Raw genomic sequence first — 27,203 nt, forward strand, 5'->3', positions numbered from 1 at the left:
AACCCATTGGGTACAACAGTATTAAGGCGATTAATCCAATAGCATTCTCTTTGGAGTAACAATTTGTTACGATCACCACCTCCCCTGAGAGGAGGGATATGATCAATAGGTTGAAAATGAAAATCCCTCATGGTATGTTTGCACAATGAAAAATGTTTTGCTACAGGAGGGGTATTGGAGTCTACAGAAAACATTGCCTTCTTAACCGAAGAGCGATGTAACGCAATCCTTTCTTTCAATAATCTTATGGTCTTTCCAATGTATAGCAATTGGCATGGACATTTGATGATATAAATGACAAAACGGCGGTCACAAGTCAAGTGATGCTTGATCCTAAATTCCATGTTATTTGTTGGATTTACAAAGTGTGTACCCACACATAAATACTGGCAATTGACACAGCCATGGCATTTGAATACACCCATTTTAGCACAAAGCCAGGTGTTAGATTTGCTTATTCCAATATCTGACTTGGCTATAATGTCCTTAATATTGTTACTTCTTTTGTAACAGAACAGTGGCAAGTTCTTACAAATATCACAAATTGTGTCAGTGCCTGCAACTCAACTACATACTTGCATAATCTGCACATGATTATGTCTGTTTACATATTATTCTCCTATTTTGATGACGCTGTTAAATTTTGGTTTTGTTGGTATGGTTACCGCTATGCTACAGGGTTACTATGGAGATCCTTATTACGAGTTCCGGTTGTCCGGCGTCACTTCCGTGTGTGACACCTGACTGTTTGCCGCTGTCATGCCGCCTAAGGGGCTGGTCCTGGTTTCCAACTGCCTTGCGTCGCCTTTGTTTGTGATGCCTGGTTGTTGTTGCTAGGACTCGCTAGTTGTTGATTCCGGCGCGTGTTTGTGACGCTGGTATTCACCCACAGGTGCGGCTACATGTGCAGGTGAGTCCTCTTGTGTTAACTGGTTTGCAGGTATTTAGCACGTGTATCTATGCTCATGATGAAGGTGTGCGTTTGACACGGAAACGGCTGCTGCCGGGCACCATACATATGATGGGGACTTTTCTGATTGATCGTTTTTGCTTGATAAGTATCTGACTGGGTTACATTATACCATTTTCTATGCTGCTAACAAGTCTCCTCAAACCTAAACAAGTAAATTATGTGATGGATTTTTTGCATTGGATATAAAGACACTACTTAATTGTTTAAATGGGAAGCAGTCGGGAAGCCGATGGACGGAATCCCGACCGACGGCTTCCTGACTGTCTAATCCCGGCAAGGGTTAAATGACAGGCGTAATTTACCCTACGCCGGGAGCCCAACACCCGGCTTACCGATCGAAGGTAAGCCGGGCAGCTGCGGGGGGGGGGGGGGGGGAGGGGAGAGTTAGGTTTAGGGTTCCCGGGGGGGACTTAGGGTTAGGAGGCGGGGAAGGGGGTGTTAGGTTTAGGCACTTGGGGGGGGGGGAGCTTAGTGTTAGGCACCCCTACGGGGGGGTTAGGGGGGGAGAATAGGTTAGTGAATACTTACCTTTCGACGATCGGGATTTTCACTGCTCCCGGGATTTGTGTATATATATATACATACACATATACATATATATATATATATAGTTTGCATCATTTGCATCATTAAGCCTTAAATAGGGAGGGAGAATTGTGAGTGGCAAATTTAAAGCTCCATCATTTTTCCCCCCAGTTTTGCCTCATTCTACTGAACCTGAAGCTGGGTGGGCATTTCAATCTGTGCAGTTACAGGATTGCTGCCAACCAGGGGCATATCTACACATTGGCCAGGATGGCAATCGCCAGGGGTGCAGGCCATCCTTGGACAGGTGGTAGATACGCGCTGGTTATTCTCTAAAAAAAAAAAAACCCTTCATCTCCCGACGCCAGTAGGCGTGCACTTCGGGAAGCTGCACAAGCCCGGGGAGGGCTGGCAGCAGCCTCATCCACACAGCTTCCTGTAGTGCGCGGCTACGCACCTGCCTGCGCCGTGAGATGAGGTTTTTTTTTTTGTGTGGAGAGAAGACCCGGCGCGCGTGACCAATGCTAAAGAGAGGACAGAAGAGTCGTGGCCCGCGAGATCAGTGGAACAACAAGGTAAGTGGGGATTGGGGGCACGGCATGGGACCTGCCGGGGCTGGCTGGGGAGTGGGGACTTTAGAATGGGGGCTGGCTGGGGAGTGGGGACTTAGAAGGGGGGCTGGCTGGGGAGTGGGGTTACAGAAGGTGACCTGCTAGGGCTGGCTGGGGAGTGGTGTCTTAGAAGGGTGGCAGGCTGTTTTTTTTCCATGTGGACGTAAAAGTGTGTTTTTTTTACTATTAAAATAGTAAAAGCTGTGTGAGGGGACGGGGCTGTGAGGGGGGAGAGCTGGGGGGGAGGGGGGCGCCAGTCAATTATTTTGCCAGTGGCGCTCTGACCCTTAGATACACACCTGCTGCCAACCATTAATTCAGTAATAGTAATAGAGACAAAACTGGTAGTACACATCTCTCCATGTATTGGGATTACGGTTCAATTGTGATGGATGGCACAAGCTGTGAACTTGCTTACATGATGCTTCAGAGATATCTAAATGTGGATCCAATGTATGTTCTCTACAAGCATCAAATTATATATTGATGAAATTAGATCAAAATAAAGGTTTCAGGGGTCTTTCCTTCACTCAAAATTTCACCAGGGGGTATATTTACTAAAGTGTGGATTTTTAGAAGTCAAGATGTTGCTCATAACAATCAGATTCTACTTATCATTTATCTAGCACCTTCCAGAATATAATAGCTAGAATCTGATTGGTTGCTAAGGGGCAACATCTCCACTTCTAAAAACCAGCACTTCAGTAAATATACCCCCTAGCCTAAATTTCTAGTAGATTTACTATAGAGACAAGAGCCACTTCCTTTCATAATTGTTCTTTTGAATTCTGCCAAGGAATATCATGGAATTTCAGCATGTGGGATACATTATACTGCAACTTACTTTCTGCATCCAATTAAATGTGTATAATGGGAAAAGGTGGCCTTAGCATTAGAGATGTCAGGAGAATCCATGGTGATAAAAAATGTATTGAATTGTTAATCACTTTCCCCATGTAAGTCCCGACTTTTCCCAATACAGAACTTTAAATGCAGATATATTGTGGGCAGTTAAGTAATTTTTAGTCAATACACTATTCGTAAGAAAATGTTTACCCTAGGTGAGCTTCACCATTCTTGCAAAATTAAATATAAAGATGCAATATTTCCAACATATTTTCAATTGTAATAAGTACTTCAAATATTATAGGATGTGTTTACATGCACATAAGCAATCTTAGAGGTCTAAGCTGAAATAGAAGGGGCACTGTGAAACAGTCTACATGAGTCTGATCAGAGACTTTTGCCCATAGTATAGTAAAACCCAGGCGTCCCCACATGCCCAGGAAATAGACCTTTGTAGAATGCACAGAGCATGTGGACTTAACGGTCAAGAATTGAATGGAACATTTCATGGCAGATGCAGTGAAACTAATAGTTATCAATGATGACATAGTTTCTATCTAGGTATTACAGTAGATCTATAGCCAGCTTTTAAGATGGCATTGCCACTTAAGTTTGGAATCTGTAACCAGTTTAGGTTACACTGATTGCATTTAAATGTGGAATCGCACTTTGCATTTAGGTCACACAGAGAAAAAAAAATTGAATTTAAAGTACTAATATAAAGGGCAAATAATAAAAGCAGCACAAGTAGAGCATCTACTGAACTGGTCCATAATACAATAATGAATAGTAAAGTGACAAGGAGACAAGCACTGGAGTAAATGATGGTGGATGTCGCGGTGCAAGATAGATTGCAATGCCAATGTTCACATGTTCCACATTTTGGTGGACAAAGGAAAGAGCTAACTGAGCTCATGCTTCCTCTAGGTGAAAAACCATGGGACATTACAATGAAGCAAATCACAATAACAGGCCACTATGCACATAACTATCAGCGGTTACTGTGACTGTTGTCGTACTTATTTCCTTATATGTTAAATACTGCATTCGACAAGACAGATTTATTATCTAGAATAATACAGTGTTTGGCATCATTATACACAATATGACTGTTTACAACTCATTTTACCCATTTACTTTAGGTCTATGGAAAACAAATCGCAGCACCCTCAGATTTAATACAAAAGTTGAGTGCTGAAATATGTGAACATTTTATGTTACTGAAACTCCAATACAGAAGAAGCAACAATAATCACCAACTGCAGACAAAAGAAAAATGTCTAATGCTTCTCATATATATTACATAGCAGGTATTATCACTAATAAGCTTATCACAACCAGAGCATCCGCAGATTTTGAAAGCTGGTCTCATTCTGAAATGAAGAGGAGCTTGTGAAGTGCACTTGAAGTTGTACAAGACCGGGCCATTCCACCCAGTTAAAGCTTTCAAAATGCTATGTAAACACTGGAGGTGCTTCAATGAAGATTTCTTTCGTAAGCTTAGTCATTTGGGTGGTGTGAGTACTTTGACTTACCATTCACAAATAACTACGAAGAGAAATGATGACATTATATGAATACTCACAGGCTTGTCTTTAATGGTAGGGCTTGACACACATAGGTAGAGCTTACTATCCTCTTCAATGCAAGCATCAATCAGAGCCTGCACAGAACTTTCATCTTGGAACAGTAAGAATGCATAGCCTGGATTAATAAGAAGAGAAAGTTTACAATTCAACAACAAATCAATACCATAAATTATGGCCTTAAAAGGGCTGAAGTTGAACTTTAGGATTAAAAAAAATCATAAAAAAAACATAACACAACATCTAGGAGGAGATTTATCATACTGTGGAGAGAGATAAAGTACCAACCAATCCGTTCCTGTCATTTTTAAAATAGAGCCTGTAAAATGAAAGGTAGAAGCTGATTGGTTAGTACTTTCTCCAAACTCTGATAAATCTCCCCCAAGTGTACAAAATGTAGTTGTTGTAAATTGCTATTGGAACAGTAATTAAATTCAGATACATATGGATATAATAGAGCATAACATACAGTAGGTGCAAGGAGTGCAGCTGTTATGGGGCCCAGAGCTTAGGGAGGCCCATCTTCTTAGTTAAAGTTACATGTGTTATATATATATATATATATATATATATATATATATTTTCACTACTGGGTGGTAAACAAGGGCCCTTACAAAATTTTGCAATGGGGCTGTCTAATACCTAGTTACGCCCCTGACCTTGCATAAGAAAATGTAAGATTAATATGATAATGATGGTTAGCAATGTGAAGACAATTCTAAAACTTGTCATCGATGTTTCCTTGATAGTTGAGGAGATATGTTGATATGGGATAAATTCACTGTATTGAGAATATTACATCATCTATTCAAATAATGGCATCAAAACTGTGACTTCTGTAAAGTAGAATACCTTTGGGAGGAAAATAAGATTTGCTTTCTGCTTTGTGTGGCCAATCCACAATCAAAGGACCAAACCGACGAAAACTAGCCGTAATTTCATCTATAATAATACAAAGAAAATAGTTAGCAAAATAACGTAGTAACATTTCATCTGCATAGCAAACTACAGGAGTGCAAAAGAGTACCAGCATGGTGCAAGTAACCACACCAAGGCTGGATTAATCCCGGCGGCATCAGACACTAATGAGCAGCTTCTAAGAAAAGTGTAAACATATCTTAAGAGGTGTCTATAATCAGAGGCCTCTTAGACTTATTTTACACACTTTCCCAGCACTGCATACATTGCATTATTCTCAATTTAAAAAAATCATCAACATAAATATTAAGTATATGCAGAACTAAAATAGTATTGACCCCCAACCTATTTAAGTACTAGAAATGTATCACCGAATTAATATTGATGTGCAAATCAAAGAACTGACAAGAGCATATAATTAGTATTCAAATTAAGGTAACAGTAGGAATCGATATGATTTAACGCCGGACCCATGCCCGGCGGTTGGAATCCCGACAGTGACATCCCGGCCGAGGAGGAAATCCCGATCGTCCTAAGGTAAGTACTAACTAACCTATTTCTACCCCCTAACCCTAACCCTCCCTTAGGGGTGCCTAACCCTAATCCCCCCCTCTAAGTGCCTAAACCTTACCCCCCTTCCCCCAATTCCCAATTTAGTGTAGTATATAGTTTATAAAAGCAATTATACAGAGGAGGCATTTAATGTAAATCCATGTTTACATCCCACACAGTAAGGTATTTGCAATCTTATGAAAAGGATATGTTACAAACCTCAGTCTAATAAATGAGACCTATTGAAAATGCTACTAGAATAATATGAAGTATCTTTAAAATATATGGTTACTTTTATATGTATTATTTTTTAAACTAAGTTATGTTTCAATGGTTACCACTCAATTAAATGTATTTATTTACGGCATAATACTAGAAGGCTTTTCTAGCAAGACTAGATGGATGACCAGAGTGAAAGTTCTGTACATCTTGACACATATTAGTATATGTGATACATACTTGCCTACTTTTGAAAATGCATTTCAGTGAGATTGTGATAACAACACCTATGAGCACTGCAATAAAGTGGACGTGTACGGATACATCTTAGAGGCCTGTCATAACATTGATTTACGTCCAAATGTAAATGAGCCATAAAGCAGTTAGTTAGAGCTACTTGTTGATAAAAACACACTGATACTACTCAGAAAATGCATTTAGTCGTAGGGATCATTGTTCCTTACACCCAATGCAGGGAAATTATACTAATAATCCCATTTTAATGTATAAATTTCTGTTTTTTTTTATACAACAGCTTCATAATGGGGGTAAGGTGCAATCAGGGAGATTGCTACTATTTCAGGGAGTCTCCCTGACAGTCAGGGAGAGTTGGCAAGTATGTAGCGATATGTAATGCTATACATACTTTGTTATCTATATAAATGGACTGCAGGGGTAACCTTAAGGACCTCCAAAACTGACCATTGAAAGTGTTTTATGCTTTATTGTTCTTGAGCACATTCAGTCAAATAACTTTTTGCTTTGTTTAAAATAATAATTAATAATAATAGACTTTCTACACATATGAATGCTAGTGTATTATATGCATATTACAATGCAGGGCAAAGAACAAAAAAATCAAATGCAATTTTAATATTTCCCCACACGCCTGCTCATATGCCAAACACTGAAATAAAACGTGTAAAATTGTATACTTGTGCAGAACAAAATACTTTGCTGAAGGAAAACAGTTTAATGTTACTATGAGGACCCACACTATGCTACAAGTAAGTATCTCTCACTTTGCAACTACCTCAGCCATTGTTCTGGCCCGAATTAAGCAAAGGGAAGGTAAAATAGTGCCAGTCATGCTCCTGCATAGAAATGAAAAACTGTAAATAGGAATAAAAAAAAGTAGTAATTGTTTTGTTGGGCATAAATAACGGTGGTCATCACGTGCTTTCCTAAAAAGTCCAATAAAAGACAGATAATTGACCGTGAAGGAGAAAATGTCGTAGGTAAATTTAGCTCTTACATGTGCATGCTCTTGCACAGAGGACACACCATCAGCAGTCTCAATGCAACTATAGTTGCCATGGAGATTAACCTTTCAGAAACCATTATTCCTTTATATTTCCACTAAGATGCACTAGGACTAGAATCCGATCTCATGTAGTCATGGGTTCTTTTACTAGATCTACTCACATTAAACGGTCTCTTGGCTTAATCATAAGACATATGGGTGGGATGTTTGGGGCTATATAGTTCTGTATATCTCTGCTCTGCCAAAACCACTTCAATCATTTATTTTGTTTTAATATTCCTGGGATTTTCAAGCAAGCTATTGTGCATGTTGGTCAGGGGCTCCAAAATGGCAGAAAGAAGCACTAATGACACAAAACCCAGGTGATAAACTCTGGCGATCAGTATCCAGCAAACTAGGCAGATCTGAACAATTTCTACCTGCTCCCAACTCAGGGGCTTTTAGGTTTTGTGCACATAATCAGGCCTTTTTATTATATACTCTAGGGGGTAAATTTAATAAGATTCAAGTTTGGTCGAGATTGCAATCTCGGGTGAGTTTAGGCATTTTTTTCAACTCGCAAATTTACTAAAGGCAAACTCGGGTGAGATTTCTCTCTTTTCACTGATAAACAAGGGTGAAATTGCAAACTCAAATAAACTCACCATCAGCCAAACTCTGAAATACTTTTCATGAAAAAAGATACAACTAGGGAATTTACTAATAAACAAGATTACAATCCCAGGTGTAATTGTAGCAAGCTAGCAGCTAATTAGAAGTTTCAAATAGACCACCTCCTGATCTGAGAGTTTGGCAGAAACATATACAGATCAGTGTGATTTGTGTATGTCTCTGCATATAAACCTTATCTAAAGGTTTAATATTTAAAAAAAAAAAAAATGGACGTAGGGTCTCCCCCCTCCCCCCCAAAAAAGCATAACCAGCCCGAGCCCCTGAGTCTGTCCTGGTTCCTAAAAATATGGGGGTAAAAACGAGTAGGGTTCCCCATAGTTTAGGAAGCAGCACTGGGCTGCTGACCAGTTCTGGTTTTAAAAATAGGAAATAGGGGGAAAAATATTGTGTAGGGGTCCTCCGATTTTTAAAATCAGCACTGGACTGAAATCCGGCCGGGCTGTAATGCCACAGCCAGGGAACCCTATCACCGGGTGTCCCCGGCCAAAGCATTATCACACAAAGCCTTCAGCCCCAGCCGGGGATCTCGGGGGAAAAACCCTCCCATAAAAGGGGTCCCCCCTCTCCCGAGCACCCTAGGCTAAGTCTGAAGCCCAGGGCTCTTTCACGCATTCCTGGAGCGGTAGGTGCGGGAGCAATAGTGGTGTCAAAAAATAGAAACTTTTTACTGTGGAACTACAGGTGTCAGCGTGCCTGTCCTTTGGCACGCTGTAAAAAAAAGTTAAAAAACCACAACACACACACCGTAGAAAGTAAAGTTTTATTTCACACCTACCTAACTCAGCGACCGCTCTACAATTAGCAGCCGCTGATTGGCTGGCTGGCTCCGTCTCCTGACAGTTCACACGTGGGGGTGTCCCATCATTAGCCAGGTAGCGGTGTATGTGTAAGTAGCACATACATCGCTACAGTCCACTTTTTTTTGCCATGACCCGGGGATGCTACGGAGACCAGCGCCATGACGGAGGTGAGTATAGGATCTTTTTTCACAGGTACACCCATGGAATTCTAGAAGTGGACCGATTGTCGGGCAGCAAGTAAGTATGTGTGAGTGAGATAGGTAGGTGTGAAATAAAGCTTTACTTTCTACGGTGTGTGTTTGTTGTGGTTTTTAACTATTTTTTTTACAGTGGTGGTACGGGTGCCGGCCGCCTGCTGGCACTTTTAGTTCCACAAGCCAAAGGACAGACACGCTGGCACCTGTAGTTCCACGGTAAAAAACAATATTTATTTTTTGACACCACTATTACACCCGAACCCAGGGGTGCGGGGAAGAGCCCCGGACTTCAGACTAAGCCTGGGGTGCTCGGGAGAGGGGGGACCCCTTTATCGGGGGATCCCCACCTCCCCTGAGATCCCTGGCTTGGCCTTACTGGCTTGGGGTGATAATGCTTTGGTCGGGGAGACCCGGTGATAGGATCCCCTGGCTGTGACATTACATCCCGGCTGGATTTGAGTCTGGTGCTGGTTTTAAAAATAGGGGGAACCCTACGCAATTCCCCCCCCCTATTTTTAAACAGGATAGGCTCAGCTGCCCAGTGCGGGTTCCTAAAATACGGGTTAACCCTACTCATTTCTTTCCCTGTATTTTTAGTAACCAGGACTGGCTGAGCAGTCCGGGCTGGTTATGCTTTTTTTGGGGGGGGGAGGGAGGAGGGGGGAGAACTACGTTACTTTTTTCCACATTTAACTCTTTTTTTGACAGGTATAACACACAAGCAGCGAGTTTCAGAAGCATCAAATCACCCAATTTTTTCGATGCAAATAGAGTTTATAAAAAACAAGCTCGATCAGACTTGAATCTTAGTAAATTTATCCCTAGCACTTCCCTACAGGAGAGGAAAGGAAGCCTCTTGCTGACATGACCTGTAATGTTTTATCTTCTGAGAGGTTAATTCATCATATCTGTAGGATAGAACACCACTTTTTGCAAAAAAACATTTAATGCATCATACTCTTAAAATTATTTTAGTTTAGCTATTACATAAGGGTCAAAATCTATACATTTTATTTGTTAAAATACACCAGCAAACAAAAAACACCCTCACAATTTATTAATGTATTTATTGCAGCAATTCATCCTTTACAGGAGAAGTGGGGAACCTTTTTTCTGTCAAGGGCCATTTTGATATATATATATAACATTATTCGCAGGCATGGTGCAGACCACGCCCCCCTCTGTATGATGTTACAAGGGGCGGGTCACAATCAACGGTGATTACAGCAATGCCTGGAGCATCCTGAGGATGCTCCGGGGAGCTGTAAGGGCAGCGGTGTGACCGTCTGAAGCATCCAGACGGCACTGCTGCATCGATTCTGGCTGCAGGGTGCCATTCTAGGCACCCTGCTAGCCAGATGAGGCTAGCAGAAAAAAGCTCAGAGGGCCAAACCAAATGACTCCGAGGGCCTTATACGGCCCCAGGGCCTGAGGTTCCCCATCCCTGCTTTACAGCAAACCTCATCGAAGGACAGATCTCTATTAGAATAAAATAAGATGTATTACCAGCATGAGCCACTGGTTGAAGATCTTCTCAGTTTATATCTAATACAGTATAACAGTATGCCTTTTACTGTATATTTCTGTTTATATGGTTTAAACTAAAAAAAAATAATCTTAATTTAATGATTTAGGTATTAAGAGGGGTATCCAATTAGCTGAGATAATGATGAGTTTTCTCTGGAGAAAAGTTTTTGGACCATTTGCTCGAATTTACAGCTTTTCGCAGGGTAGACTGCCCGCAACCTTCTGGAGACATGCAGCATGTATTAGCTGATTATCTAAAGCCCACACTTGCTGCCCTGCCTTCAGTGTACATCAGTTAACTCCAACACCATGTACGGTGAGTAAAGAACACTGATACGTTCTTTGACCCCAACATTATACAGTGTTGAATACTGAGCCTCAATGTGTCCTCAGACCCTCACACTATGTATGGAAACTACTTGACCCCAATATTACCATGCAAAATCAATACTGATCCGCTTTAACAGTTGCCCAATCATACAGCGTGAGTAATGAACCCTAAAATATCTGGAAACCCCAATACTGTGCAGGGTAGGTAAAAAAAACAACATATGTACAGTCACCCCGACACTCTGGAGGGTGAGTACTGAACCCTGATATGCCTTGTCACCACAACAGTGTGCAACGTGAGTAATAGCTGAATATTAACCCTGATATGTCCCTTTCACCTTGAGACTACAGGGAGGATACTTAACCCCATAACGTCCTGAAAGTGTCTCATTTTCCTAATAAAGTTTTCGAAACAATTTTTTTTGCTTTCCATTTGTTTTTCGATGACCCCTAATCCACTTACATCTGCAGTTGAGAACAGCAGTATGTTTTGAATAGTAAAAGGGAGACAACTATTATCTGCACTTGTTCCTGACACTAATCAGAGACCGCATCAGCGCATATTTTTTGAGCCGCCAACCACCGCTTTTCACCCCGTTCAAGTGCCTGGAGCCGAGAGTCTGCTGAAGCCTACAGATCTCCTGGGAAATGTGCATCACACTGTGTCTCCTTATTGCAGCCAACACAGCTGAGCACCTGCCGGAGTTTTTAGATGTCAGTGGGGATTCAACGGACTGCCAGCGGCTACTTTGCATCTAATATTGCTGGAGCAAACCTCGTGGTGTTTTTCCCTCTTAGGAAGCTCAGCTTTATATAAAATAAGAGCCTTATGGGACACTTCCTTGGAATTTCAACTAACCATCTATGGGGAAGCGGTGAGTGCTTTATACCATAGGACACTCTCTGCTGGCTGTTTTTTTCCCCTCTGGATATTGGGAATGCCATGTATATACTCATTTTATATTTCCCTAACAGGATCTTTCACAGACGTTTATTTCCATAGGAAGCAAAATAACATTCAATTTTATAAATCCGTATGTTTTACTAGTATATTAGTGTATTATGCTGATTGTATACTTAATACAGGAACTGCAGTTCTAGATTATATACCGTATGTATTTTATAATAAACTGTTGCATTTATCTATTTTGACCATTTGATTGAAATTTTTGGTGTACACCAGGGCAGACACACTTTTTTTGTATTTGCATTTTGTTGAGAGGTAGTCAGGCAGTCTCCTCTGTATGTCAGCTGCTGTGTAATCACCTAGATCCCTGATTGAATAAGCGCTCCACTGATTTTTGGTTTATCTATGTTTTGAACTCTGCCTTATTTATTCACTTTAAGTGAATGCAAGGGGGTAAATGGAGTGCCTTTTACTAAAGCACCCAGTAGGGTGGTTACCCAGCCAGTTACCCTGCATGTCTGAGGCTTGCATGCCATTGCGAAAAACAGAAATACAACACATTAAAAGGTAGATTTAGTAAAGAGCGAGGTGCAGATGTGCATATTGAAAAGCCTCACTCGTTTTTTGCTTGCAACTCTTTGCTGTGCGGGTAAAAAATGAGTGCGGTTTTCCTGCCAGATAACCTCTGCTGTATAAGTGGACTAATTGAAGATACAGTACCTCTTTATATTGGCAAACATGCTCTGAAGAAAATGAACACTTAGGAAGGGAAATTAGATATGCACTGACCACATGTTAACCAGTTTTTCCTTCTCCCCATTTAGACTATGGGTCCATATATAAATTCAGTCAGTCTGCACACACACCGAATGTAAATGTAAATTCCATTAACAAACATCTCAAATCTGGACATTAAGATTGATTGCAATTGCCTGGTTAAACAACAAAAATTTGAAGGGCTATATTAAACAAGCTTCATTGTATTGTGGTCTCCTTGCCAGCGTGTCCGCTTTATCGCTCTAGTAAGATATGTGAATTCCATTAAAGAAAGCAAATTGGATTTTTAAATCTCTAGATACATTAATGAAACCTTTGCTTGCCATTTCATCTAACCTGCTAATCAAGTACTACAAATGTAGTCTTTGGTAACACATATAGAAGACATTCTAATGTTAGAATTTCCAAGAAAGAGTGGGTGTGTTGTTAGTGATGCTTCATCATGGGGAAAAAATTGCTTTGAAAAGACACAACTTTATATAAATAAACCTAGCACATACTGAAATGTTTAAATTCCAACAACTTAAAACAGACAAAATCATCATATACTATTTTTTTTAATCACGTTATTAGAAAGCTACACATACAAAATAATTTTAAAAGCTTTGAAAAAGCTAGTCATTGTAAAAAAATGAAGTGTATAAAATTTTAGTTAGACTACATGTCGTTTCATGATCACCAAAATAGCAATAGTAATGGTACAGACACAGCAAGTTGTATCACAATTAAGAGCCCAGCCTTTTATTAGATTTTTTATTTTTTCGTGTCGGGGGGGGAGAGAGAGGCTTCACATCTATAAATGCGAGTAGAGGTGTAAAGCGTGTTCAATCATGGGAAAAAATTTATGATGGACGGTACAAATGAAAACAGTGGTATTCCCCATAGCAATCAGATTCTAATGGGTATATTTACTAGGGGTGAGCGGGTTCGGATTTCTGAAATTCAAACCCCCCCCCGATCCGAGGCCGATCCGAGTCAGGCTCGACTTTTCCCGCCTGACTCGGATCTGAAATCGAGGCAAAACGTCATCATCCCGCCTTCCGAGTCTCGCGGGTTTTGGATTCTATATAAGGTACCCGCGTCGGCGCCATTTTCTCACTCGGCTGTGGACAGTGAAGAGGGAGGGTGGGAGTTAGGGCTGGCTGGGCTGTGTAGTGTAGTGTAGTGCAGTGTTGTGTTGTGCTGCTGTTGTCCATAGGGGCTGTGTCCACTCCTCCAAAGTCCATAGGGGCTGGCTGGACTGTGTTGTGCAGACAGTTGTCCATAGGGGCTGTGTCCACTCCAAAGTGCTGTGCAGTGTCCCAGTCCTAAAGGGGTGCTGTAGTGTTGTCCAAGGGGTCCTCTGTCCATCAGGGGTGCTCCCCCCAAGTGCAAAAAAAATAAATATTTTTTCAGTGTTTGTAAATTGTGTGCGCAGTAGCCGCACGTGCATCAACAAAGTAGCGCCAAGCGTGCACCTGTGTCATAAGTAAAAGGCCGGCTGGCTTGACCGTTAAAGGGTGCTGTAACCCCCAAAGTGCACTCCAAACAAAATAAAAAAATATTTTCTGTGTTTGTGAATTGTGTGCACTGTGGCTGCACGTGCATCAACAAAGGAGCAGCGCCAAGCGTGCGCCTGTGTCATAAGTAAAGGGCCGGCTGGCTTGTCCGTTAAAGGATGGTGTAACCCTCAAAGTGCGCTCCACAAAGAATAAAAAATTCTTTTTTTTTCTGTCTTTGTGAAATGTGTGGGCTATAGCCGCACCTGCATCCTCAAAGCAGCAGCGACAAGCGTGCGTCCGTCTGTTAAAGGGTGGTGTAACCCCCAAAGTGCGCTCCAACCAAAATAAAATAATCTTTTTTTCTGTGTTTGTGTGTGAAATGTATGCGCAGTAACCGCATTTGCATCCTCAAAGCAGCAGCGACAAGCGTGCGTCTGTCTGTTAAAGGGTGGTGTAACCCCCAAAGTGCACTCCAACAAAAATAAAATATTTTCTTCTGTGTTTGTGAATTGTGTGCACTGTACGTGCATCGACAAAGCAGCAGCGCCAAGCGTGCGTCTGTCTGTTAAAGGGTGGTGTAACCTTCAAAGTGCGCTCCACAAAGAATAAAAAATAATTTTTTTTCTGTCTTTGTGAATTGTGTGGGCTATAGCCACACTTGCATCCTCAAAGCAGCAGCGCCAAGCGTGCGCCTGTGTCCCATAACTAAAGAGCCGGCTGGCTCATTTTTTAAAGGGTGGTGTAACTCACAAAGTGCACTAGTCTCCCAACAAAAATAAAAAATTATTTTCTGTGTTTGTGTGCGCCTTAGCCGTATGTATATATCAATATAACATAAATGGAGGACCAAACTTTCTCCGATAAAAATAAAATAGGGAAAGATGAAGAACCACTACCTCCTAGTGCTGAAGCTGCTGCCACTAGTCATGACATAGACGATAACATGCCATCAACGACGTCTGCCAAGGCCGATGCCCAATGTCATAGTAGAGGGCACATACAATCCCAAATGACAAAGTTCAGGAAAATGACCTTAAAAATTTTTTAAATCATCTGAGGAGAAACGTAAACTTGCCAATATGCCATTTACGACACGGAGTGGCAAGGAACGGTTAAGGTCTTTCCCTATGTTCCTGACTAGTGGTTCAGCTTCACATGACGATGGAAGCCCTCCTCCCGCTAAAAAAATCAAACGAGTTAAGCTGGCAAAAGCACAGCGAAGAACTGTGCGTTCTAAGAAGATATCACAAATCCCCAAGGAGAGTCCAAGTGTGGTGGCGGTTGCAATGCCTGACCTTCCCAGCACTGGACGGGAAGAGGCGGCTCTTTCCACCATTTGCATGCCCCCTGCTAGTGCTGAAAGGAGCACACACAGTCCACTTGCTGATATGCAAATTGAAAATGTCACTGTTGAAGTACAACAGGATGAGGATACTAGTATAGCTGGCGCTGAGGAAGTTGGCGAGGATGATTCTGATGGCGATGTGGTTTGTTTAAATCAGGCTCCGGGGGAGACAGTTGTTGTCCGTGGGAAAAAGCCCATCACGGTCATGCCTGGGCAGAAGACCAAACATTCCACCTCTTTGGTCTGGCAATATTTCTATCCAAATCCGGACAACTGTCTTGCCATAAGTACCATATGTAAAGGTGAAATAAGTAGGGGTAGGGACGTTAACCACCTAGGAACATCCTCCCTTATACAGCACCTGCAGCGCGTTCATAAAAAGTTACTGTCAAGTTCAGAAACTTTGGCTAAGACTGTAAGCAGTCCAGGGACACCTAAGTCCTGTTGTATCCAAGTGCTTGCAAACCACACCGTCAACTCCCTCCTCGTCAATTTCCTCCTTAGTCAGGATCGGAAGTAGTCCTGCAGGCCATGTCACTGGCATGACTGACTCTCCTATCCGAGATTCCTCCGGAGGATCCTGCATTGCTATGCCTACTGCTGCTGCTGCTGTTGTTGGTGCTGCTGGGAGTCATTCATCATCCTAGAGAGGAAGTAGGAACACCACTACTTTTACTAAACAATTGACCCTCCAACAGTCCTTAGCGAGGAGGATGAAGTACGACAGTAGTCATCCTGAAGCAAAACGTGTAACTGAGGCCTTGACTGCTATGTTGGTGTTAGACGTGCGTCCGGTATCCGCCATTAGTGCAGTGGGATTTAGACAATTGATGGAGGTAGTGTGTCCCCAGTTCCAAACCCATCTAGATTCCACTTCACTAGGCAGACGATACCGAGACTGTACAGAAACGTCAGAAAAAGTGTCCTCAGTGTCCTGAAAAATGCGGTTGAACCCAATGTCCACTTAACCACGGACACGTGGACAAGTGGAACAGGGCAGACTAAGGACTATATGACTGTGACAGCCCACTGGGTAGATGTATCACCTTACGCAGAAACAACAGCAGCGTCACCAGTAGCAGCATCTCAGAAACGCCAGCTCGTTCCAAGGCAGGCTACGCTGTGTATCACCGGTTTCAGTAATAGGCACACCGCCGACAACCTCTTAGAGAAACTGAGGGAAATCATCGTCCAGTGGCTTACCCCACTTAGACTCTCCTGGGGATTTGTGATATCTGACAACGCCACCAATATTGTGTGGGCATTACATCTGGGCAAATTCCAGCACGTCCCATGTTTTGCTCACACAATAAACTTGGTGGTGTAGAATTTTCTGAAAAGCGACAGGGGCGTGCAGGAGACGCTTTGGGTGGCCCGAAAAATTTCTGCCCACTTTCGCCATTCAGCGACTACGTGCCGAAGACTGGAGCGCCAGCAAACACTCTTGAACCTGCCCCGCCATCACCTGAAGCAAGAGGTTGTGACGCGGTGGAACTCAACCCTCTATATGCTTCAGAGGATGGACGAGCAGCAAAAGGCCATTTAAGCCTATACATCCACCTATGACATAGGCAAAGGAGGGGGTATGCACCTGACTCAAGCGCAGTGGAGAATGATTTCCGTGTTGTGCAAGGTTCTCCAGCCCTTCGAACTTGCCACACGTGAAGTCAGTTCACACACTGCCAGCTTGAGTCAGGTCATTCCCCTCATCAGGCTTTTGCAGAAGCAGCTGGAGAAAGTGAAGGAGGAGCTAAGACGGAGCGATTCCGCTCGGCATGTGGGACTTGTGGATGAAGCCCTTCATTCGCTTTGCCAGGATTCCAGGGTGGTCAATCTGTTGAAATCAGACCACTACATTTTGGCCACCGTGCTCGATCCTAGGTTTAAAGCCTATGTGGTGTCTCTCTTTCCAGCCAACATAAGCCTGCAGAGGTGCAAAGACCTGCTGGTGAAAACACTGTCAGCTGAAGTGGAACGTGATACGTCAACAGCTCCTTCTTCATTTTCACAGAACCTAAGGCAGTGGTTCCCAAACTGGGTGCCCTGGCACCCTGGGGTGCCTCTGGGCACTTGCAGGGGTGCCTCGGGTTGGTGGTCCAGTACCAAATAAAATTATTTTTAGTCAGTGTGATAGGCATAACCAGTGCTAATGGATGCCAATTAAAACAATATGTGGACAAAAAGAAGCACAGCCCTGTCAACACAATAACTGAACCTAAGGGTGACATATAATCACAATTTACTTCATTTCAATTTTGCTGAATTTCTCATTAAGAAACTTCTGGTCCAGCGGTGCTGAGGAAAAAATGCTGATACTCTAGGGTGCCGTGTTTCAAAAAAGTTAGGGAACCACTGACCTAAGGTAAGACTCCATTAGACAGGATGAAATAATAAAAAGGGTGTGGTACAAAATGCCAATATACACAATGTTGACATGGGTATCACAGCTGGGGGGGAGCCTAAACAAATCCGTTCTGAACAAATTTTCTATGTAAGAGCCCCCCTCTTATATACACAGCAGAATGGGAAGTGACCATTTTAGCTAAAGCCCAGTTGGCTGCGGTCACATCCCAAGCAACAGTGCCAGTTAAGTGGTTAAAATCAGAAGTTGTACCCAATACAAAAAAGCACAAAGTGCAAAATAATCAAATATGTACATTATACACCAAACTGCTTTGTTTACAAAGGGAGGAGTAAAGGTGCCTACACACTATGCAATGTGCTCACAATTCGATATCGTAAGCAATTTCCCTTGAACTCTACCCGGCAACTCCCCGGCACTCCAGGACACGATGTGCAGCAAAAGCTGCACGATGTGTCACAAGATGTACCTCTTACCAGGTGATTGCCAGGCTGCAGCCATGTGTTCAGCTAGTTGATCCGATAGAGGGAATTCTGCTGAAGCCACTTTCTGTCGTTTAAACAGTGGGTGCTTGGATTTAGGGGCTGGCTCCTCATCTTCTATTAATAAGATGGATCTGACAACTCGTACCAAGGTAGGAATATAAAATTTTTGACCTACTCTCAACCTCCTCCAGAGGGAAGTCATGGTTAAAGATATCAGCATCTACTGCCTCCTCAGATGATAATTGAGAATCTGAGAGTTGCGTGGACTGTGACGATAACACAAGACGCTTAGAGGGCTTACTGGGTAAGGTCTTCTCACCTTGCAGCATGGTTTGAAAGGCATTAGATGTAGCCATTAGACTCTGCACAGAGGCCCTGGGTATAATACAACCACCGTGTATGTAGGATACTAGTAGGAATGCAATATACTGGTCCTGTCTTATGCTTGGGTAAGCTGCAGGAGCACGCAACCAATATGGCACAGTGCAACGACCAACTGTATGTGACAAACCTCACAAATACTTAGTTCTATATCTGTGAGGTACAGGAAAACCCCTGAATACACCTGTATTTTAGGGCAAAGTCAGAAAAAAAAAAAAGGGAAAGATATATGCTAACAGTAGAATAGAAAACAGACAGGCAGCGCTAGCATCAGTCACATACAATGCAGAAATAACATATAACTGCAAACTGGCACTACAATCAACTACACAGACTCAGTGTCTGGTAGGCTATAGCGCTACATACGCAGACTCCAGGGAAAGGTATGTAGGTGGACCAGACCCTGCATATCCCTGAGAGAGCTGTGGCTGTGCCTTAGAGAAAATGTCCACCGTAGACCTCAAAGGGGTCGGAAGAGGAGAGCAGCTAAGGGAAGCGATACCTCAGTGGAATGGCGCCCTGATGATAGGGGCCGCTTTAACGGGGAAGCTGGCCTCTCCTTGCCGATTATTTACACACCAGGATGCTGGTTCCTGCACCATGTATACCCTGGTTGTCTAGTGGATCACTGTGGCTGGAGCCTGCGTCAAAACTCGGCACCTCCGGTTTGTCCCCTGAGACCGGAAGTATGACTGCTACAGCGCAGGTCGACGCTAGCGATGACCCCCTCTTACCTGTCCCCTGGCGTCCGGCTTGCAGTCTGGGTCCGTCCATGGGGCCGGCTAGCAGGGACCCCGGGGTGTCCGCCAAAATCCCCAGCCTGAACTGGTGTTGCGGAACAACAGCGCAGACGTCCTATTGACAGTCTGCTGCTGCGCGCTCTTAACCGAAAAAAAGTTAAATAAAAAGCTTCTAGGGCTGCCTGAGCAGTGCCCCGCGTAATGGTGAACCGACTCCAGCCGGGCACCAACGAAACTGAGGTGCCTCGTGGGAGGGGTATGAACTGGTGCATTCTGGGAGCTAAAGCTTTAACTGCGTGGTGCCCGGTGTCCTCATCCACCACCTACACCCCAAGGTCTCCCTGTGGAGCCCTATGGACCCTGAAGAAGAAAATAAATTAACAGCAGTGGGTGATTTGGGGCATTCCCAGTTGCTCAGGTGGGCTATGGAATGGCAAACACGAAGAAGGGATGCTTTCAGCTCAGCTTTAAATTATATGATTCTTGCTGTAACTACCATAACAACATTGGGCACAGCTGTTGTGGGGATGGCACTTACCCCCATCATAAATGTTGCTATGGGGCCCACAAATGTCCAGTTATGAAGTTATACTTTGCTGCAGTATTGGTCACAACAGTCTTATGGATCATATTTAAAATGTCATTAAGCCTGTTAGTAGGCCCAAAAGTCACAATAGGTTAGCTAGACCATCCATGAGAATTATTTGATTTCATATAGATGAGAAAATGTTGCTTTTGAATGTGTTTTTGTAATTCTGTGCATATTTTCAGGGTGGATTAGGGCCTACCTCTGTTCCAAAATAGAAACCATTACAAAACAGATATATTACAGTAAGTAGAAATAATAATACATTACACAAAGAGTTTATAACTAGGTTTGGAATACATTAAAACTGCTCAGCCAGTTACAGGTAAAAGAACATTCTTCAACGACTGCACGGGTATTAATTAGGCGAGACTACAGTAACTCAATCTTTGTAAGGTGCCCCAGGTGAGCGGCCTGTTCCGTACAGAGGGTTTGTGGATGTTTTGTGTGTTTTTTTTATTTTATCCCCCACATGGATTCCATTGCACAAGAAAATAAGAGATATTTTGGCAAAGTATTAGGGACATAACATTAAATTCCAAATTATCATGGGAACAGATTAATTATGCAGCTATATTAATTATCTGTTAATGAGGCACAATAAATAATATCTTTGAAGAGTACACCATTGTTTTAATTTTTACCTACTCTGCATTCACTTGCGTAGGATTGTTTGCTGATTTATATTATTTATACTTTGCTTATCACTCTTTCGACGCTGAAATTGTCTTCTTGATTTTTACTGACATTACCTTCATCTATATCAGGGGGCAGACCACCCACAAACACTTTGCGGGAATATCGCTCCACTCTTTCACCATTCTGATGTGGAAAGCAGTGCGGAGACCCTAAACCGCTGTGCAGAGTTTGATCGCTTCGACCATCATCCAAAAAACCATCTTCCATTGGAAAGAGAGAGGACTGACCTAAAAATATACAAATAAAGAGATTAGAATATGTCAAGTGATTTGATAAGAACCTCAATATGGATGCAGCTACAATGCTTAATACAAAATTTAAGCTTAGAATGCACCTGAAAATTCTGTAAGAAATTGTAATCTTCATTTTATTTTGAGTGACACGTCAAGATAGATTCTGCATACCATCAGATCTTCAGCAGTGAGCTTACAAGTCATTTCATGGCATTTAATTCACTTGTGAAATTTAGGAGGGGTGGTAAAGGAAGGAAGAACTTGGAAAGTAGGTAACGCTTTCAAGGTGTTAAGAGATATGTCTAGGTTTGTAAAATTAAATTTTTTACTTTGGTTTTTCACTTACAGATATGTCCTCATAATCTAGCCTCAATACGTCACGCAACGCCGAAAATGTGTCTAAGTCGCTATGCACTCACTAGGATGCACCAGCAGGCTGTACTGATTAATCTGATAGGTGACACTTGTATAGCTGTGTGCACCCGAGTCTGTATATGAAAAACAACAACGGAACTTGCAAAGTAAAAAGCTGCGACTGCTGAATTGTAGCACTTCGTATGCAGATTCAGGGAATAACACATATATATAGTCTACTTACGAGCTCTATATAGTCATATTTCTGCAGCTTGGATGACATTAGCAGAGACTTATGCAAACAACTCTCTGATGAGAACACAAGGCAAATTTTTACAAATGATAGAATTAAGCTAAACTTCAGGGTTTTCTCTCTTTTTTTTTTTTTAAATTATAATATTGCAAGCATTCATAGAAGCACACATACTGAAAGATATGAGGAAGTTCTAAAACTCTACACCCCTTTGAAAACAATAAAAAAAAAAAATTATGAGTCATTCATTCAAGTGTTCTAGTAAAATTATCAAAAACAGCTAACTCTGGAAAGATCGGAAATACTCACACAACTAAAAAAGTAAGAAATTTACAAATTAAAAAAAAAAAGGTTATATATACACAACACTATGTTTTTCAGAAGGTAGGTGTTTTAGTAATACCACTTAAATTTTATGTAAAGAAGTGTAAAACGGGCAGAAAACTGGCAAAGTGTAAATAAAATTAATTGAAGAAAAAATACAGTGAACTTTCAGCAAAAAAATATTAGGGCCTGCCTCAGGTTAGCTGGCAGTAAATGTTATGTAACAAAAGGAAAGTTGGAGCTATAGAAGACTATTTTATTAGACTTTATTTAAATTATATATAGGGCGCCACATAAGGTCCGCATCGCAGTACAGATGAAACTATTCAGGGCCATTACTTGTCTAGTACGGGACATAGAAAACTTCTACTTGATAATTCAGCTCAACTCTTTGTATTAAGAGTCTAAGGTTTTTTTTTTTTTTTTAAGAAAACCTATGAGAAAAAGCTATAAAAAGTTTTTGTCAGCCTATGTTGAAAACTCAAAATATACACAAATACAGATTATTTTTTTTTTTTTACAGTGTCAAGTATGGGACATTTTATGGAATGGCCCTTCAGCTTAGCATTGCCAGAGCCACAGAAGAACACTAGCTAATGACTGTTACTAAAAATATAAATATTATGTAAATACAAGCCTTGTCCTGGCTCACATATTTCAGTAATATCGCTGTTTGTAATTTGACTTTGCCATATTTGTTTTTATTAATTTCCAATAAAAATGCTACTGTACAGTACTGTGGACTGCCCATTACTGAGTACACACTATCTAACTAAGTATTGGGTTCTGGACAAAAAGTTGACAGTAAAAAAGTCAACATGGTCAATAGTGTTTGGGTCAATAGGTCGACACCATATGGTCGGCAGGTCCAAAAGCTCAACATATGATTGGTCGAAACATTTTTTTTTTTTTTTTTAGGGTTAGGAGGGATGGTTAGGGTTAGGCACTAGGAGGGACTGTTAGGGTTAGACACCAAGGGGAGGGTTATAGTGAAGATTAGGGTTCAAAAACAACAACAAAAAAGTGTTTCAAATATTTTTGTGTTGACCATGCTCATGTCGACCCTGTTGACCTAAACCCATGTCAACTTTTTGTGTGCTGACCTTTTGTACCCTTCAGCCTACTGCTTGTCTACCAATTGGTGTTGACCTACACACCCCTTAATAATAATGGGACAGTGTAATTAAACACTAACATGAATAGATCTGTGCCAATATGGATATATTATCCAAAAAACATCACCTATACTGCTGAATGGTTCTTCAGAGAAAAAATAAATACATAGCAAGTCTACGGCATTCATTTTCTATTACAGGGATATCATCATGGGTTAGGAATTGAATAAAAGCAAGCAATCACATCCAGCGTATTAAGGCATGTATATAATACCCCTTTTCCATCAAAATCCTGGGTCTGACCAGGGTTTTGGAACACTGTTCCAAGCAGTGTCAGACACAGGATTTACCCCATTTCCACTGTGGTGCAGTGCTGGCGCTTGGAGATGATGTCATCACCAAGCGCCAGAATCTCCAGGATTTCCCCTAAACGCCAGACTGGAGCGGATCGGCAACCAGGGGAGGGGGTCCTTTCCAGGGGGTAGGGGTATCATTCTGGAGACTGTGTGACAGCTGTCACTGGGGAGAGAGAGATTACAGCCTCCCCGTATGAAGCGGGGATGGGGTAAAAAACGGTCTGCACCATACGGGGAGGCTGTAATCTCTCCCTCCCCAGTGACAGCTGTCACATACAGCTTCTGAATACCAGCCAATCACCATGTGGTAAACGGGTCCCGGGTCGGAAGACCAGTGTTACTTGTTTTCACTGAGCCTGACCAGGGTTTTACCCACGTAAAATCCTGCTTGAGACATGGGAAGAAATGTCGGGTCAATTGACCCAGGATTTGTTCTTTGGAGCCTTTTCCACTGAGCAGCTACCCGGGTATTGTGACCAATGGAAAAGGGGTATAAGTCTCTATTGCCTTGATATACCCTGGCACTATAGACCAGCCTGATCAGGAGAAAAAAAACAAACAAGAAAAGACAAATACATATAGATACAAACTCAGAAGAGTCGTAAATGTGGCCCTTGAAGTGCAGCAGGTCTCCCATACCCATAACTATTATGGAATCCCACAGTGCAACTGTAGTCAGGGGCAGGGGCTAGCAATCTGCTAGGGGTGCTGGTGCCAGCCATGCCCTTTAAAATAAGTACGTGCTCTCTATACATTAGTCACCACACTGCAGAAATGCAACTCAAATAACGAGCTAGATGAGTGTGAAATGCAGTGTTTCATCATGTAAAAGATCTACAGTACTGCAAGTTAAAGTGCATCATACATCCGTGGCAGTCTACAGATTGCAGCAGAAGCAGCATGGATGACTCATGCAATTTGTTTTATTAGTTGGGCAAAGAACCTAAATGTGCAAATTGCTGCTGTAAAAATGATTTATAACCTAATTGCTGTTATTATTCAATAATAAAGAACATGATTTATTTTTACAATGCTGCCTTTCTTGTATGGTGAGTTTTGAAAATCATAAGCCAGTATAACATTAATTGAATTACTGATTCATTGGATAAAAAAAACACTATTTATTACAGAGCTTGGACTATAAAATGATTAGAATAATACAAAGATTTATAATATTGTCGTTAAATTGTTCTTATAATTTGAATAGTAAAAACTGTGGTGTATACCGAAGTATGACAGGAAAGGCTCTGACGCACCTGACCGCACATCACTGGTCAACTGCTTCCATAATCTCTCTTAAAGGATTGATGACATTTGTCTATACATATATAGTACCAAATGTGAGTTGTTTCAGTAGTGACACACAGTAAAAGACCAGAAGGGAGAAAGAGAAGCTATAGTAAGTGTGTGCGTGTGTATACACCCATCAGCCATAACATTAAAACCACAATATTGTGTAGGTCCCTCTCGTGTCATCAAAACTGCTCTGACCCATCAGGCATGGACTCCACAAGACCACTGAAGGGGTCCTATAGTATCTGTCAACATGTTAGCAGCAGATCCTTTAGGTCCTGTAAGTTGCAAAGTGGAGCTTCCGTGGCCTGGACTTGTTTATCCAGGGTATCCCGTAGATCCGCGATCGGATTGAGATCTGGGGAATTTGGAGGCCAAAGTCGACACCTTGAACACCCATGTTCCTCAAACCATTCCTGAACAATGTTTGCAATGTAACAGGGTGCATTATCCTTCTGAGAGAGGCCACTGCCATCGTTGCCATGAAGGGATGTACTTGGTCTGCAACAATGTTTAAGGTAGGTGTTACATATCAAAGTAACATACACATGAATGCCAGGACCCAAGGTTTCCCAGCAGAACATTGCCCAGAGCATCACACTGCCTCCACTGGCTTGCCTTCTTCCCATAGTGCTTCCTGGTGCCATAACTTCCCCAGGTAAACAACGCAAACACACTCAGCCATCCACATGATGTAAAAAAAAAGTGATTCATCAGACCAAGCCACCTTCTTCCACTGCTCCATGGTCCACTTTTGACATTTAAATGCCCACTGTAGAAGTTTACTTGACAATTTTAGGCGCTTTCAGTGGTGGACAGGGCTCAGCATGGGCACTCTTGAGTGTTCATTCTAGGGGCCTGAATCAGCAAGGAACACAGTTGCTAATACGCATGCAATCGGCCGATTGTTGTATACTGCGCATGCATCGCAGTGCGCAAACTAACCTCTGCGATCGGGAATGCTATTGCAGTGACTATGCAGACCCATCGCAGAGTGACTGACAGGAGGTGGCATTTGTGGGTGGTGACGGGGGGGGGGGTCGGTCGAACATAGGCGTGCCAGGGCATTTGAACGCCTTGCAGGGACGTGCATAAATTATCCACTGCGATGCTCTATGCAGCCTGAGGCCTGATAGCTTGCGTGGCTTTTGCAAGTGTGCATGAGGCTGCGATGGTACTCGATTGTGCCAATCCTTCCGCAGTCTTTACGGATGTGTGTAAGGTAAAGTGGGCGCCCTTATGTGGTGCTGAGATTGCATTGTAATCGCAATGGATTAGCATACTATCGCAGTTGAACTGCATGCGTAATCGCTATTGCATTCGCGTTCCTTGCTGAATCAGGCCCTAGGTCCGGTGCAAAAAGAGGAGGCACGCCCACTTATCATCACTCTTGAGGGTATGCCCGGCACTTACGGACATGCCGGGCTATCCCCAAGCTCTCCCTTCTCTATTCACCGGCAGTCATCACTACACGGCAGTTTTCCCCACCTGCAGGACACTGCGGAACCAGGCAGGCTGTTTTAGCGGAGCGCCACCAAAGGGGGCCTTTTCAAATCAGGCAGGGCGCAGTGCGGCGTCCCGGTAAAACAGCCTAGCGGGAACGCAACTCTGACTGGTCTGCGGCTACACAGCCCCATTTGCAGCAAGCTGAGCTGCACTGTGTTCTGACACCTTTCTATAATAGCCATTATTAACTTTTTCAGCAATTTGTGCTACAGTAGCTCTTCTGTGGGATCAAAACTTTGCTATGCTTGCGCATCAATGAGCCTTAACCCTGTCACCTGTTCCCTGGTTGTCCTTCCTTGGAACACTTTTCGTAGGTACTAACCAGTGCATTCGGTTTTGGGGATGCTCTATATCAGTCTAGCCATCACAATTTACATTTGCAGCATATTATTTCCGAACACTTGCCAGGTGCCATGCTTTTCAACTCACTTGTCAATGGTTTTGTGTGTGTATATATTTTATACACTTAGAACTATTTTCCAATACGTGTTATTCATTGTATTGTTTGAGCTAAGTGTAACTTGATTCAAAATATTAAAAGTAAACTATTTTACAGGAATGGATTAACCCAACTCCCATAACTTTCACAGTATATAAAGAAAAACTGAGATTTATTTTTAGAATGGATTGGGTAGAGACTATGTTTAATAGAGAAAAGAAGGCCTCTTTCTTTTTTGAGACCTGGGCGAGTTATATCCCCACCGTCAGTCACAATGCAAACACAAATTCACAGCTTTATGTGTAGGACACAATGGTATGAGACACAGATATTGATGGGAGACTCACCAATTAAATTACCAGAAAGGTGACTGTATTCCTAAATTAAGAATAAGAGCTTGGTCGATGGGTGGACACCAGACAGAACTTCACTTCATTATATGTTTTTAATCTTTTTTCAATTTTTACAATATCAAGAGCTAAATAAGTATCAGTATATGTTATTTGATTGACAGAAATTATTGCTAAACAAATGGAAAATTTTAATA

At 42.2% G+C, this 27,203-nt stretch overlaps 1 protein-coding gene across 1 annotated transcript in view; it reads right to left on the minus strand.

Annotated features, from left to right (window-relative positions):
- The window catches only part of CPEB4 (cytoplasmic polyadenylation element binding protein 4), a 120,694-nt gene that overhangs the window by 14,114 nt on the left and 79,377 nt on the right, over window positions 1-27,203 (minus strand). Inside the window, exons 4-6 of the mRNA XM_088475780.1 lie at window positions 20,837-21,010; window positions 5,394-5,483; window positions 4,541-4,659 (exon numbers count right to left, since the gene is read on the minus strand). Of these exons, the coding sequence (XP_088331906.1) occupies window positions 4,541-4,659; window positions 5,394-5,483; window positions 20,837-21,010 (383 nt within the window). The remainder of the gene's footprint in view (window positions 1-4,540; window positions 4,660-5,393; window positions 5,484-20,836; window positions 21,011-27,203) is intronic.

Source organism: Taudactylus pleione, unplaced genomic scaffold, assembly GCF_031769625.1.
Source record: "Taudactylus pleione unplaced genomic scaffold, aTauple2 ptg000178l, whole genome shotgun sequence".
Lineage (NCBI taxonomy): Eukaryota > Metazoa > Chordata > Amphibia > Anura > Myobatrachidae > Taudactylus > Taudactylus pleione.